Source organism: Oncorhynchus mykiss, chromosome 26 (assembly GCF_057628025.1).
Source record: "Oncorhynchus mykiss isolate SJ-2025 chromosome 26, ASM5762802v1, whole genome shotgun sequence".
NCBI classification, from domain to species: Eukaryota; Metazoa; Chordata; class Actinopteri; order Salmoniformes; family Salmonidae; genus Oncorhynchus; species Oncorhynchus mykiss.
This window is the reverse complement of record NC_143047.1, coordinates 10,170,876-10,186,594: the sequence shown is the minus strand read 5'-3', so window position 1 is coordinate 10,186,594 and position 15,719 is coordinate 10,170,876. Positions and strand designations below refer to the sequence as shown.

The following is a 15,719-nucleotide window of genomic DNA, read 5'->3' as shown; positions in this document are numbered from 1 at the left end:
TTACACAGGCATCATCTCAGTGTTACTGCCATAAAACAAGGTTGAGGTGAGAGAGAGAGAGAGAGAGAGAGAGAGGAGAGCAGAGAGAGAGAGAGAGATAGAGAGAAAGAGAGAGAGAGAGAAAGAAAGAGAGAGAGAGAGAGAGAGAGAGAGAGAGAGAGAGAGAGAGAGAGAGAGAGAGAGAGAGAGAGAAAGAGAGAGAGAGAGAGAGAGAGAAAGAGAGAGAGAGAGAGAGAGAGAGAGAGAGAGAGAGAGAGAGAGCAGGAGCGAGCATTAAGAGAAATAGAACGCCAGCATTTAGTTGTTTAAATCCTGCGCTGTATGCATTTTTAATGATACAACACATTTTTGCAATTGCACTCATGACCGTGGAGTTTTAGATTATACTTCCTACTCATTTTTGGTTTTGTCCCTGTGCCCCTCCACACCACACACATACACCTTGTTAACGGGGAGCAAGACGACAACACAGAGCAATAGACAACCTGTCAGCCTCTTCCAAGGAAGCAATAATGTGATCCCACAGCTCAATCAGACTGTTTTATTACAGTCACTGTAGAGAGGGAATGGGGGACTGTGCTCATGTTCCAATGATATAAAGGCCTCCATGATATATACTAGCAGTAACATAGTAAGATAACACACAGAAGAGAGATACTACAAGGAGAAAACACCAGGGAGAGCCCAGGAGAGGCTGTGAGGAAGAAGTGGATTGGAACTCAAACCATAAACGTCAAGTGACTAATTTTCAAATGTTTGATGCTTAAAACGTTGTACCTACATTAGTCATCAATGTTATACTATAAATGCAGAGTAATACTCTTGTTAACTCCCACTACGAAGCCTTCAATCAAGGGCGAAGCTCGATATCCACTAGAACCTGCGCTGACTCTGTTCTAACCTTAGCAAATGCAGATTAACGCGTGAGATCTTCTCAGATCACAGTGCACTTTGGCAGGGCTAAATCGAGGTGGGATCAGGAGGAGGACCTTTGATCTACTAAAAAAAACCTTGTCAAGAAGCTCCAAGGGTGAAGTTGTCTACAGCAGCGGCAACACCCAGAGAGAGCTTCCCGCCAAGCATTATTGAAGTTGAATACGACGAAATTTGAACGCCGTCGCCCCCCACTCCATCACCTCTGAGGACAAGCTTTCCAGGACTCAAGAGTCCCTCTCACTTTACTAACTATATCATACAGAAGGAGAGGACCAAGCCCCCAGCACTGACAGGCGTATAGGAGTATAACTTCAGTCAGCTCCTTTGTACTCTTACGGAATAAACAAACATCTGGGACTTGACTGGATAGCTGATGGGTGTCTCTTCACCTGTGAGGAGCAGTGCACTAACAGTTGTTGCCCGACATGAAAATATATTCCATGACTATATTTCAAAATGACAGTGATGCTGAGAAGCTGTTGATGAAACAGTTAGCATCAATACAGTGGTTCCTCTTTTAACCCTTGTGTTGTCTTAAGGGTTAAAAAAATGGCCCGCCACTATGTTTATCAGCAGAGAAAACCTCCTAAATGATGTTTTTTCAACTTGAAATTTTCCTAGAGAGACACCGACATTAGAAAAAGTAAAACATCGCCTTTGTTCATATTTCCATGAAAGCTGTACACCACCGGGGTACAAAGATTGTCTTAGGGTCATTTTTTAAATAATTTACACGCCACAAAAATCACAAAGACACACACACACACACACACACACACACAGATACACACACACAAGAAATTGAGATTATGTGTGCTACGGATTGAACTCCCCTCCACGACCCCACACGACTCAAATTCACAGACAAAATAAACAACATTTCAGACAAAATAAACAACATTTCAGACAAAATAAACAGTTCTTGGAAGCATTGTTTACTAATGGGGAATGCAGTTAGAGGCTATAAAGGTGCCCAGTTCTCTCTTTGCTGAAGCCATGAGTGCACATTTCAGTGCCCAACAGGTCATATATCTTATTTTTTCAGATGTCCAAGAGGGACAAGAAAACAATTAATTAAAAGAGGAGGAGGAATCTGAAGAAGAAGATGGGGAAGAATACAACCCAGAGCACGACACATCATCTTCAGATGAGCTGAAAGAGAGATATGTTTGTCAAAGAACAGCAAAATAACATGGTCCTTGTCACCATATGACAGCCAGGGCAGGATGGCAGCACAACATGTCATAAGGATAACCCCAGGGCCCACAAGACATGCAGTTGCCCATGCCCAGGACATCGCCTCAAAATTCAACATGTTCACCACATCAGCCATAGAAAAAAATCATCCTGGGTTTCCGTAAATATGGAGGCATCTGGAAAAGGATGGATGAGATTGACCTGCGTGCCTACATAGGGCTGCTAATCTTAGCGGGTGTGTATAGGTCCCGAGGCGAGGCTAAATGTAGTCTCTGGGATGCAAAGAGTGGAATGGCAATTTTCCGTGCCACGATGCCACTGAAAGTCTTTCACACTTTCTCAACAATACTACGATTTGAGTCACAGTGAGTTAAGACCTGCAAGACATGTGAAAGACAAACTGGCGGCCATAAGAGAGGTCTGGGAGAAGTGGGTGGAGCGTCTGCCATACCTCTACAACCCTGGGCCTGAAGTAACAGTGGATGAGCAACTGGTTCCATTCAGAGGTACATTTTTATGTTCATATCTGTAATATAAGTGCTTTTCACTGTTAAATTATATTATGTATTGCTGTAATGTCATTGATTTATGTGATTGTTTTCTGTGACACTGATACAAATTACTTATAGTAATCTCTTTTGTCAAAAGGTCGCTGTCCTTTCTGGCAGGATATGCCCAGCAAGCCAGAAAAGTATGGCATCACTCTTGGAAGATGCAAGTCTACACATGGAAGCCAACCAGTGGAGGCCCAGAGAAGAACCAGGGGATGCGGGTTGTGCTTGATGTGACAGATGGACTAAGGGGGCCCAATATCCCGTGTGACAATGTCTTCACCTTTTATGAACTCAGCCAGCAGCTCCTGAAGAAGAAGATCAACATGGTTGGCACAGTTAGAAAGAACAAGCCTGAGCTCCCCCACCTGCACTCCTCGCAACAAGGGGGGGAGAAGCCTTCTTATTAAAGTTTGCCTTCACCCCCACCACCATTCTAGTTTCTTACATCCCAAAGAGGAACAAGAATGTGGTCCTCCTGAGCACACTGCACAAAAAAATGAGATCAGTGATTGTGAGGACAGGAAGCCAGCCATCATCATGGACTACAACCACAGCCGCAAAGGAGGTGTGGACAAGCTGGACAAGGTGATTGGAACTTACAGCTGCAGGAGGATGACTGCACACTGGCCCCTGATCATCTCCCATAACATCCTTGATGTGTCCTCATACAATGCCTTTGTGATATGGAACAAGAGGAGGGTGTTCCTGGAGCAGCTGGGAAAGGCACTTGTAACCCCGAAACATTCAAAGAAAGGAGCACCTCCTCCGCACAGCAAGCCTCTGCAGCGCTTGTGAAAGCTGTTCAGGGGACCAAATCTTGTCCTGATCCACCTGAGGCTGCAGCTGGGGCAGGCAAGAGGAGGAGATGCCAATTCTGCCCCCCAAAGAAGGACTGTAAAACAAATACTATGTGCTGCACATGTGAGAAATACATCTGCAAAGTCCATGCACACACACTAGCATACTGTCCTACATGTGCTAATTGGAGTTGATTGATTTATGTTCTTCACTTTTTAATTTTGTATATATTATCTTATCTTATTTTATTCTTATTTATTGTTGTTGTTTATACCCTTTGTGGGTAGGGGCAATGGTAAAAAAATGCGAGAAGACTATTTTGTAGTTGAATTCCTCATTGTACAGTATATAAGAATATACTGTATCACTATGTCGCCAAAAAAGTTCAAGACTGTTATTGTTTCCCTTCAAAAAGATTGTTAGGCTTTACAAGTGCTATCTCTTGCAAAATTATATTTACACCTATGCAGTACCTTTAGAAATAATAATAATAATGAAAATAAAAATCGCATTGATTTATCAAGACCAGTCCCCATGCTTGTCTCAGCGCAATGTGAAACGATGCTGAAATAACTATTGCTTCAAATCCAATTGATTCTAATTTCAATATGCTTTTTAAATAAATAAGACCTACATTACTTTTAACAGCACATTACTCAACAATAGTGAGACTCATTTCGCCTACAGTAGTTCTACAGTATATCGAAAAATATATTGTTTTTTTCAACGATGAGATTCTCCGCCAAAAATTACATTTAGAGGATTGGAGGATTCTAAATTAATATCTAAGGGGAATTTTTTTGGTATGGCAAATCTGGTCTGTGAGAATACCGAAGGGGCTTTTATTTAATTCTAAATGCATTAATAATAATACTTTGTTTAAAAATTAAGAATATTTTGGAGATGATTTCGTTTTAATTTAACCTAGAGTGAGCAAAGGCCATTCTTGAACAGGGGGTAAGACATTCTCACTAATTTGTAAATAAAGCGACCCTCATGGTCTCGAACCAGCATCTGTAGCAACGCAGTCTGCACTGCGATGCCGTGTCTTACACCGCTATGCCACTCGGGGGGGGCCCCATTCACAAAGTTTTTAATGCAGATCGATTGTCTTGCACAAAGTATCAAAATACCGAAAGGTGTTGGAAAAGGTATATTGTCCTTCTAATAGCCCATGATGTGCTATTATAATGCTTTACATTGTGTCCAGGTCCAGATAACCCAAACATTTCTTTATTAAAGACTGTCAAAAACATTTGTTTCTGTTTTTAGAGAGAGAGAAACACTGGGGCAATTGTGCACTGTCCTAAAGGACTCCCAATCACGGTCGGAAGTGATACATAATAATAACAACAAAAATTATAAAAAAATGTTTTTTTTATCAATTAGGATATTTGAGTTTAACCACAATGTTTGTTGTATTATTTGTTCTGTCTTTTCTGGTGGATTAAACTGAAAATGCAACCAATCACGGCCGGTTGTGGTACTGACAACCTAACTAAGAAATACATTTGAAGAATTCTCCCCCTACCCTCCTTCTAGGCAAGTTGATTGTCCTGCTAATAGCGATAATGGCACTGTGCAACGTGACCGTGTGTGTTGGAAATAAGTAAGCAACAATTTGTTTATCTTCATTAGCCTACTATGTTCCAATATTTCTGTCATTCAGCGATATTTATTCCCGTAGTAATTCCAAAGTTTATCCAACATTTTGAGGTTTCATGAGCTTGCCCACACGCACAATAAACATTTAGATAATAAAGCATTTAACAGCATTATGAAGATGGAAGCGGCCCAGCATTTGTATATTAGGCTACTGTGCAGTCTGACAAGTAAACATAGGCTGCAGTACATACTGTAGTTAACATGGTAAAGTGTCTAATTCCTTACATAAGGGAGAGCAGGCCATGTCCAGACTTTCTCGTGACCTCAAGTACTCATTAACTCTGTCTTTAATGCTTTTTTGGGTTGCATCAGTCATGGACAGAAACGTCTGAGACACAGTATTAATGAAGAACACCCGGAGGTTCACTGGTAAGCCATATCTGCCACGGGATCCATCCCAGTTGGTATTCTGTGTCCACTAGTGGTATCTCTTCAGTTACACATCCTTGGAATAGCAGAACAGCATAACGGTCCGGATGGCCCTTGCTGTGCCTGGTGAGTAGTTGGTCAAGATCGGTTGTCAGAAGAGGAATGGAAATGTCAAGGTGAACCAATGACCAATGACGAACCCGCCAGGTATGTTGACTCTGCCTGTCGGACGTAGAGTTTCAGAGCTCACAGGTGTACCTCGCATGGATTGTGACTCCATCTCGTTCCTCGCCTTCTTCAATGCGTCATTCTCCGCCGGATTCTCCGCCAATGACGATTGACTCTGCCAATACCGCCTGGCTCTGGACCAATACATCAGTTGTCACCCGTATCTCTGCCCTCATTATCTACTGTTTCTCATTCTGCTGGTCTGCCTTCAATGACTCGATCTCGGTCTTCAAAGTTTGAATCTGATCCATGTGCATATTCATCAGATCAGCAGAACGGTACCGCCCTGAGCCCCCATCGATTACAATGGCCTATGATAGAAATGATGATAGATGAAAACTATGTCCATTTCATCTGTTCTCTTAAGTCGAAATGTATTTTTTTTATTTAGATAAACAGCTCGTTTTTGAATGGCAACCGTGTTAAGGTGTTACAGGTGGAGTTTGGGGCAAGGTGAAGAGTACTGGAAAGGTACTACAGTACACTTGTGAAAAACAAATATTTGAAAAGAGGTTTTCAAAATGCATCCAGCTGTCCATCATTACTGTCATTTACATCATGTTTACATTGTTTATTGCAGCCACAATATCACAAATAATTTGTATCTACCTTTCCAATTACTTTTAGTTTGGGATTACAAATGTGCACTTTTCATGTCATTTTTTGTTAAATCCAGTTCGGATTTACAGTTGAAGTCGAAAGTTTAAACACATCTTAGCCAAATACATTTAAACTCAGTTTGTCACAATTCCTGACATTAAATCCTAGTAAAACTTCCCTGTTTTAGGTCAGTTCGGATCCCCACTTTATTTTAAGAATGTGAAATGTCAGAATAATTGTAGAGAGAATGATTTATTTCAGCATTTATTTATTTAATTTCTTTCAGTTTACATACACTCAATTAGTATTTGGTAGCATTGCCTTGAAATTGTTTAACTTGGGTCAAACGTTTCAGGTAGCTTTCCACAAGCTTACCACAATAAGTTGGGTGAATTTTGGCCCATTCCTCCTGACAGAGCTGGTGTAACTGAGTCAGGTTTGTAGGCCTCCTTGCTCGCACACGCTTTTTCAGTTCTGCCCACAAATTTACTATAGGATTGAGGACAGGGCTTTGTGATGGCCACTCCAATACCTTGACTTTGTTGTCCTTAAACCATTTTGGCACAACTTTAGAAGTATGCTTGGGGTCATTGTCAATTTGAAAGACATATTTGCGACAAAGCTTTAACTTCCTGACTGATTTCTTGAAATGTTGCTTCAATACATCCACGTAATTTTCCTGCCTCATGATGCCATCTATTTTGTGAAATGCACCAGTCCCTCCTGCAGCAAAGAACTTACTTTAGTGCAAAAAGTACAAATCAATCCCAGAACAACAGCAAAGGACCTTGTGAAGATGCTGAAGAAAACAGGTACAAAAGTATCTATATCCACAGTAAAACAAGTCCTATATCGACATAACCTGAAAGGCCGCTCAGCATGGAAGAAGTCACTGCTCCAAAACCGCAATAAAAAAGCCAGACTACGGTTTGCAACTGCACATGGGGACCAAGATCGTACTTTTTGGAGAAATGTCTTCTGGTCTGATGAAACAAAAATAGAACTGTTTGGCCGTAATGACCATCGTTATGTTTGGAGGAAAAAGGGGGAAAACGAAGAACACCATCCCAACCGTGAAGCACAGGGGTGGCAGCATCATGTTGTGGGGGTGCTTTGCGGCAGGAGGGACTGGTGCACTACACAAAATAGATGGCATCATGAGGCAGGAAAATGATGTGGATATATTGAAGAAAAGTCTCAAGACATCAGTCAGGAAGTTAAAGCTTGGTCTCAAATGGGTCTTCCAAATGGACAATGACCCCAAGCATACATCTAAAGTTGTGGAAAAATGGCTTAAGATCAACAAAGTCAAGGTATTGGAGTGGCCATCACAAATCCTATCGAACATTTGGGGGCAGAACTGAAAAGGCGTGTGCGAGCAAGGAGGCCTACAAACCTGACTCAGTTACACCAGCTCTGTCAGGAGTAATGGGCCAGAATTCACCCAACTTATTGTGGGAAGCTTGTGGAAGGCTGCCCGAAATGTTTGACCCAAGTTAAACAATTTAAAGGCAATGCTACCAAATACTAATTGAGTGTATGTGACCCACTGGGAATGTGATAAAATAAATAAAAGCTGAAATTATTCATTCTCTCTACCATTATTCTGACATTTCACATTCTTAAAATAAACTGGTGATCCTAACTAACCTAAAACAGGGAATTGTTTGTAGGATTAAATGTCAAGATTTGTGAAAAACTGAGTTTAAATGTATTTGGTTAAGGTGTATGTAAACTTCCGACTTCAACCTTATATTGTCCTGCTAGAAACGCTGTTTGCAGAATTCACAGCCTGCTTCTCTTGTGAAAAACAGTGTTAAATAATATATCTGTGAGAATATCCAAGGGTTTTTATATCATTCTAAATTAATTAACAATAATAATAATAGCTTTGTTTTAAAAATAACAATATCTTGGAGAATTCTTCAATTTCAAATAACGTAAAGTGAGTGAGAAACTGGACATTCTTGAACATGGGGTGAGACATTGTTACTAATTTGTAAATAAAGCCAGTTTGTTATTTACAATGATTTATTTCTGTTTTTAGAAGGAGAGAAATCAAAAGCCCGGTCATGGCCGACACAGGTATTGAACCAGCATCTAGTAGCAGCGAAGTTTGCAATGGGATGTGTGAGACCGCGACAACGCAACCATTCAGGAGTAGGTTACAGTACTACAGTAAGAGAAAAATTATTACATTTATTATTTAAACATTTCCACAAAATAATTGGTCTATGTTTCTCTTAGAATAAAAATGTTATTGTAACAACAGTTTTAGTAAGTAATACTGACGAGTAGTAACAAAAGAACAAGTGTTTTTTTCCTGGTGTCTGAATATAAATTCTTACTCTATTGATCTAAATTCAATCACCTTCTTCATCCTCATCATTCAGTTCATTGAAATTCAATGTTGAAGTCGTGCACAATTATCAGTTTCCCTGGGGCTTATGTCGCTCATTCATTGTCAGTTAAAGACACAGTAGCGCTTTGGGACCCAAAAGCATAATCAGTGCTCTAACTCCCCCTTGCGCTGGTCTGGAGCAATGAAATAGTGATGCAGGGTACCGTAATAAACCTCAAACGACCTCTAAGTCCCGCAGCATAATCGCAGAACATTTAGTGGAGCAATATCACCCACTGTATATGGGTGATATTAATCAAATCAGTTGCTATTGTATTGTTTATTGGTGATAAAGATCATTCTCCATCTAACTAAAGAGAAGGTAGCAGGGATGTGAGAGGTACGGGATTTATATCCAAGCCCACACTATTGCAGGCCTTGCATGCTATCCATCTTATGGTGTCAGGTATCTTGTTTTCGAACAGCAAAAGGAACCGTTTTTTGCCACCAAAAATATATTAAATGTCCCCCCCCCCCCCCCTGCATTAATAATAAAAGGCAATTACTCTCTTTATTACTCGCGGGCCTCGCAATCTTGTAGTATGAATTGTTGAATATGAATGGCTTATTATCAATTCTCTTTGTGCAAAACACACAATTGTATCAGAGATAAAAGCATCGGACAATAAGAAACAGGATCAGTCAGGAGCTGTTTCATTTGTATACATCTGCACCTCAATGGGAAGAATGGAGTCCATTCTTAAAAGCATTATAATACATGAGATCAAAAGGAAAAGAAAAGGAAAGTAGCATCAGTGTTATGTGAGATACAACAAACTGTGACACAGACTATAATCAATTTGACCCTTTATAAACAGAGTCTAATTTTGCTTAGGTTGGGAAAATTTTTAATTTGTTGAATATGTATCTCTCCTTTCAGTGTGATGTTTTGTTTTGTGGATGACAATGAATGTGCACTTTGTAACATTAAATAATTAGACTCACAGAGAGTTAAAACTAAGGATGAAAAGTAGAAAAAGTAATCATGGAAACGTACTATTGCTGGATTAGACTAGGATTTGTGATAAATTCAGACAGTAGTATGAAGAAGATTTAGCAAAATATATATATATATTTTTTAAACGTCATGCCAGAATATACACTTTATGGCTTTAATATGACATTCTAGAATTCTAAATCTAATCTCACACCTGCACTCACATTGCTCTTAATGAGTCGTTATTTTTGGAGACATTACTCAGTCACGGTTAATCTTAAAATCCCCCGCACACCACTTCTACATTGGAGCAACAAGCTTTCACAGCTGTCTCGTCAGCTTCAGTTTTACAGGTACTGCATTTCCTTCAAATGGGAGTGACACAGGGTGACGCAGATCCAGCTCAGTGAATCACAATGTCAGAAGGGCGGTGCTGTAAAGAACAGCAAGGATGACGCCGTCACGCATTGTGACCATCTCACACTCCCACACCGCCATGCTCACTTTTGCATTTATGCTAATAGTCTCCTTCCAGTGCCAGCAGGAACTCAAGAGGAGCTCGGTCGCTGACAAGACAGGAGATCTATGTATAATTAAACATCAGAGTGCCGCACAATAAAATGTAAAGGATGGAATGAGTCTAATCTTGGCCTGGGGTTCCCTGATAATCAACCCACAACCACAGGCTGCACTGAAAAACTGAGATCTGTATGACCCATTTGAATCACACCTCCCACTTCCATTTGATCATTTTTTTAAATGAAGCGTGAGAAAGAGAGAGACCGAGTGAGAGGGAGAGAGAGAGAGAGACATCATACATGTGTAGGATCTTAATTTGACCAGCTTCTCACAACAGGAAAATAATCCTGCTGCAACAGACTCTAATGTGAATTATTGGGTGGATTAAAATGAATGGACATTTTTGTGGAGGTTGATGCATTTTTCGTTAGGAAATTAAAACATGTAAAAAGCCTTTTTAAACCTTGCACTCACTACAAGTTAGCATTTCCTGCCATGCAGGACATTTCTTGCAACAACAGGGTGATCAAATTAAGATCCTACACCTGTATCTTACTGCAATATCGAACTTATCTTTGCTCTGCCAGCCATGCTCATGAGTACTTAACCTTATGAATAATAATGCAACTCATCAACACTGTCTTTCAAATGCGAGACAAATCCATCCTCAACCAAACTAACTCCTACAATCCTTGCAATGTCCTTCAGCCTACACATGCTAATTATTTTGAGTGACAACGGCTAAATATTCTTAAAACAATCCCCGACCAAGAACAGAGGCTTCATGCACACATAAAACCAAGCAGATTTGAGTGCTATCCTTATTTTCCATGAACCCTCGTGACAATCTCTCTCCAGCAGTGAGACCAACTCTATATGCATGCCAAAAGCTAAATCAGTCTATCGCAAAGATACACCTAGGAGATCATTACAGTGATACAGTGTGTTTGTTTATTTCGGCTCTCTGACCAAGAGCCATTGGAGGATCTGACAGAGGCCGTTTAATTGAGACTCGTGAAATATGAATGCTGCATTTAACGACATTTGTGTGTTCGTTTGGTATTTGGAAACACACAGGTGTAAACACTGCATGAGAGCATGTGATTTATTGATATACCTACGTGACAATAATCCCCCAAAGAAATCAAGTTAGAGTGCTAAGTTATGTGACATTCTGCCAAACTTTGGGCATTCAGGCAGTACTGTAGGGCTCCATTTTCCACCTCATGAATATTTAGAGACTTCTACCTATCCATGCTTTATAGTACCATGGCGCCATAAATTACTTCTTTATCACTGTTATGTTTGGCAATGATTGGACCTGAAATTGTGTGTTTTACATACTGCAATGGTGGGATAGGGATTGAGATATAGGTGCAGTAATCATTCAAATGATATAATAGCTGCCTCGTCATGTCAGCTTGCCTCCAACTACTAGTTGTAAATATCATGACAGCATTAAGCTACGAAATATACAGCAAGAAATAACCTCATCAATAAATAGATAACTGCTGTACGGTATGTGTAAATCATGCTAGTGTGAGGTCAAATATTATCCTTGATGGCATATTCTGGTGCATGTGCCAGAGTGGTTGGGTAATGGTCAGAGGTAGTAGCTGCCAGGTTGAGACACCCCAGGTGCGTTCTTGCAATGAGCTGTGAACAAGCTGCTTTGGCTTGCCTCATCAACAACCCTCACTGGGCCCCGGGCCCTGGTCCTTGGCCCTGCCACGTCTACACAGGCCAGGTACCAGGTGTCCCTTGTCCTTTGGATTATAGGGCTCTATCAAATTCTCAACAATGAAACGTAGCCAAAAATACCCCTTTTTATCCTTGTGTTCCTATGACAAATACTTCAAAGGAAAACTACACCCAATACCCTGACCAACAAACAAAAGAAAACACAAAATAGAAAAGAAAGGATAGAAAAACACAATGCGTAGATATTTCCACTGTATATATGGTTGTACTGTAGGTCATTCCACTGCAATGTAACGCATCATTAGTTATTCATTTTCACTCTCTTTTTCCATATTTCAGGGACACGACACAAAACGCCTCAGCGCAGAATTTGGTAGCTGTGGATTTATATTTTCTCTCCAAAACCCTGCATGAGATCAGGCCAGTGTCTGTCTCTCTCTCAGCACTAAAACTATCCCACAAAAATGTTTTTTTTTTTTTTTTTTTAAATGGTGGAGCATTCAAATGGCTGAATTAATGTTTCCAAACGATAAGCAAGCTTAATATACAGCTGACAATTACAGTACTCACCCTGCCAACTAGAATTGGATCTGGTCCAGAGAACTCCTCCAACACAAACATTTGGTTCCAAACCCATCCTCTCTTGGCTCGACTAAGTATTCTTTGTCCTTCGACGAGGCCACGTAGGAGCGCAGTGGAACCCGTTTGTAAACTTTTGGACTGGCTGATGATGGGGGTCATGGATGTATAAGGGACACACGTAATCCACACAAGCATCAAGGAAGTCCACACGTCTGTCAGCATCTCCTCGGACCGTTTGGGCATTGTTATGACACTTATTTTCCCAAGATCAACAGCGCTCCCTTAGATGTTAAACAGAGGTTACTTCTTACTTCTTTGAACGTCAGAGCTTGCATTCATTGTCTGATGAAGGTCACTCACATTGCTTCATTTGCCTCCATTGCAGATGGTGAGGAGATGTAGTACTCAATACACCATCCATTTGGTGTTCCAGCAGTGTGAAAATTCTACAAGGGAGCAAACAGAGGTGATCAGTATTAACCATATAAATTACAAGCCAAGTGCAGAATACAAAGGAAGGAACCTGGGAGAGCAAATCAAGGTCCTCACTTTAGATCAGTGGTACCTGACTTGTAACGCGGTATTTAAGGAGCCAACTCATGCAAACAATCACTATATTTAGTTGATGATAATCAATGGATGATCACGATGATATCAACCGTTTATCAACCAAAGAAAATAAACACATTGCTGTCTGTCATCTCTATGAGATTTTGACAGGAGCAGGAAGAGCTTAAGAGTCAGTCCTCTTCATTACAAATGGTATAAAGCAGCAGAAAGCATTACCCTGTGTGATCCTGTGATTCTATTCGACTGCTATAGTGTAGGGTAAATGATTGTGTCTCTGGTCTAATACATCTGGTCAAGTCTGATACATGAGATTGCCTATCTTTAATCTGATGTTCTGGAGATTATCCTAGAAAGATTTTGAGCAATTACATGTTGGTTATGATTATTGTTTTCACATTACTTTGGATAAATGTATGTACTAATATGCTTTTCAGCAAATACCCTAGCCATATGAAGCAAATGTCCCACATGTCACTGTAATTGAGGCTTGGAAAGATCTCACAGACCAGGTATTCTATTTCAGCAATGCTGCAAGTACTTATATCCCTGATGAGATCATGATTGGAGTAATATGATATAATCTTGTTTATCAACTCATCTATAACTTCTATACAACCAGTGATTGAATGAAAATCAACTATTATTCTGATTGTGAGGAGAGAAATCAGTGTTAGCATTGTGGTACACAAACTATTTTACAAATATACCATTCAGAGTAATTAAATCTAATATACAAGAAACATCTACAGAAATTGATGTTAATTTACTAGGAAAAGTAAAAGAGTGGCATGTTGCAATGTGCATACAGATGCCAATTTTAGTCCTGCAATCACAGAATTCATACGATTTTAAATGGCCTATACAGACCAATGAGAGAATCTTCCACATTATGTCAATTGAAATGAAAGAATATGAAATGGTAAAAGACCAATCATTCTCCTCATTAAATAAAATAATTGTAAAAATCCCACGGGTAAATGCCCAACCTCAAACACGGTCTGTCCATTTATCAAAGTTGGTCAAGTTAAAAGACAGCAGTGACAGCATTGGAGTTCATACGGATTTCTTGATAAAGGTCTAAGTACGACATAGCTATTAGATATCACTAAAATCAACTGTGATAAACAAGCCAGGCATAAAAGCAACGCTGAGTCAAATAACGACATTTACAGACAGTAGACAGACATAATCCCTCTATGAACTGGACGGATTTCATATACCTACTGTTAGTGCCAAGCAAAACATCACAACATACCCTGTGCCAAATAATAATTGAAAATAATCAACCGTGGTTATTACAGTTGAATATACACACACATATATATATATATATATATATACTGCATAAACAAACTTGCCATGTCGTCTACATTGAAACATGCTTATAGCTATGTTAATTATTCACCCGAGAAGCCTAACAATGCATCTCTATGACTGCTGCCTAATAACGTTCGCTTGCTGTTATTGGAATAAAGGAATAGAAATATCAGAAACATCCAAACATTGATATGGTGCTTAATAATGATGACTGAAACTGCATTGAATTACATGGAGACCGGTGCCGTATTAGCTCGTTGCCGGCTAGTTTCAGCACCACTCGGAGTGGATAGCTCCACATGAGGTAACGTTGGGCTACAACTAGTAGGCTACACGTAGCTATCATCGTCGAGAAACAGATTAGGCTACAACACGTAGGCAATAAACAGTTCTGCATAAATGTCCAAAGTGACAACATAACGCCTGGTCAACAATATATGATTGTCTCATTCATTTGAAATGGTTGGCAACCACAAAAAACGAAGACAAGTTGCTAAATTAAACTCCTTACATACTATAGCGTCACTGAAAATGGACAACGTGTCATCTCAATTGCACTGCTTGGTAGGAAGTTAAGGTTTCAACAAATGTAGTACATCAAAGCGAGGGAAAAAAACACGGAGCTGAAAATAGGCTACGACATTGGAAAGCTGCACTTCCTAAATAGTTTTCACATAACGTTAGATAGTTAGCCGGTCAGTTGCCAACCTTTCTTTCGACTCAGTGTGCAGTTCTCGTGCACAAGCTAATCTCTGGGTGATTTTGATATGCAGAACGAGATGTAAACATGCAAAAGAAAAATCAAACAAAAGCCCCGTTCTCTCCCAAACATGTTCATGCACCTGTTAATACATTTCCGCGTTACTTACTACAGTATCTCGCATCCTTGTGCTTGCACCATTTCACCCTTTCAAAAATGGATTAAAAGCATTGCAATTGCTTTTCTCTTTTCATTCGAGGAGAGACGTTTACAAATAAAAAATTTTTAGCAAAAAGTGTGAAGACACGGTGGAAATCCTTACAGTTTAGCAACCCCGCAGTGGCACTACTTATTGTAGCTCCGACAGGCTTGCTTGCTGACTGGAAAAGTGAGGAGATGGAGGAGAAATGTTCGGTGTGAAGAGCCTCCCCTTTTACCGCGCTCATTGGACTGATGAGGAGGCAGGTCAACAGCCTCGGAAATTAATGCACGCGATCATACATACACTACACAACTTTAATGGTCGGGACAGTGGTAGAGTATTGTTTCAAAGATACACTCCATAACCAAAAGTATGTGGACACCTGGTTGTCAAAAATCTCGTTCCAAAATCATAGGCATTAGTATGGAGTTGGTCCCCCCTTT

General features: G+C 40.1%; 1 protein-coding gene across 2 annotated transcripts in view; it reads right to left on the bottom strand.

Moving 5' to 3' along the window:
* The window catches only part of cdh8 (cadherin 8), an 86,960-nt gene extending 71,480 nt beyond the window's left edge, over positions 1 to 15,480 (bottom strand). Inside the window, exons 1-2 of one of the 2 annotated variants that reach the window (XM_021585911.3) lie at positions 15,244 to 15,480; positions 12,476 to 12,933 (exon numbers count right to left, since the gene is read on the bottom strand). In XM_021585911.3, coding sequence (XP_021441586.1) covers positions 12,476 to 12,730 — 255 coding nt within the window. In that variant the 5' untranslated portion in view covers positions 12,731 to 12,933; positions 15,244 to 15,480. The remainder of the gene's footprint in view (positions 1 to 12,475; positions 12,934 to 15,243) is intronic. The other variant, XM_021585913.3, reaches the window with a different exon arrangement.
* Positions 15,481 to 15,719: the final 239 nt, after the last annotated feature.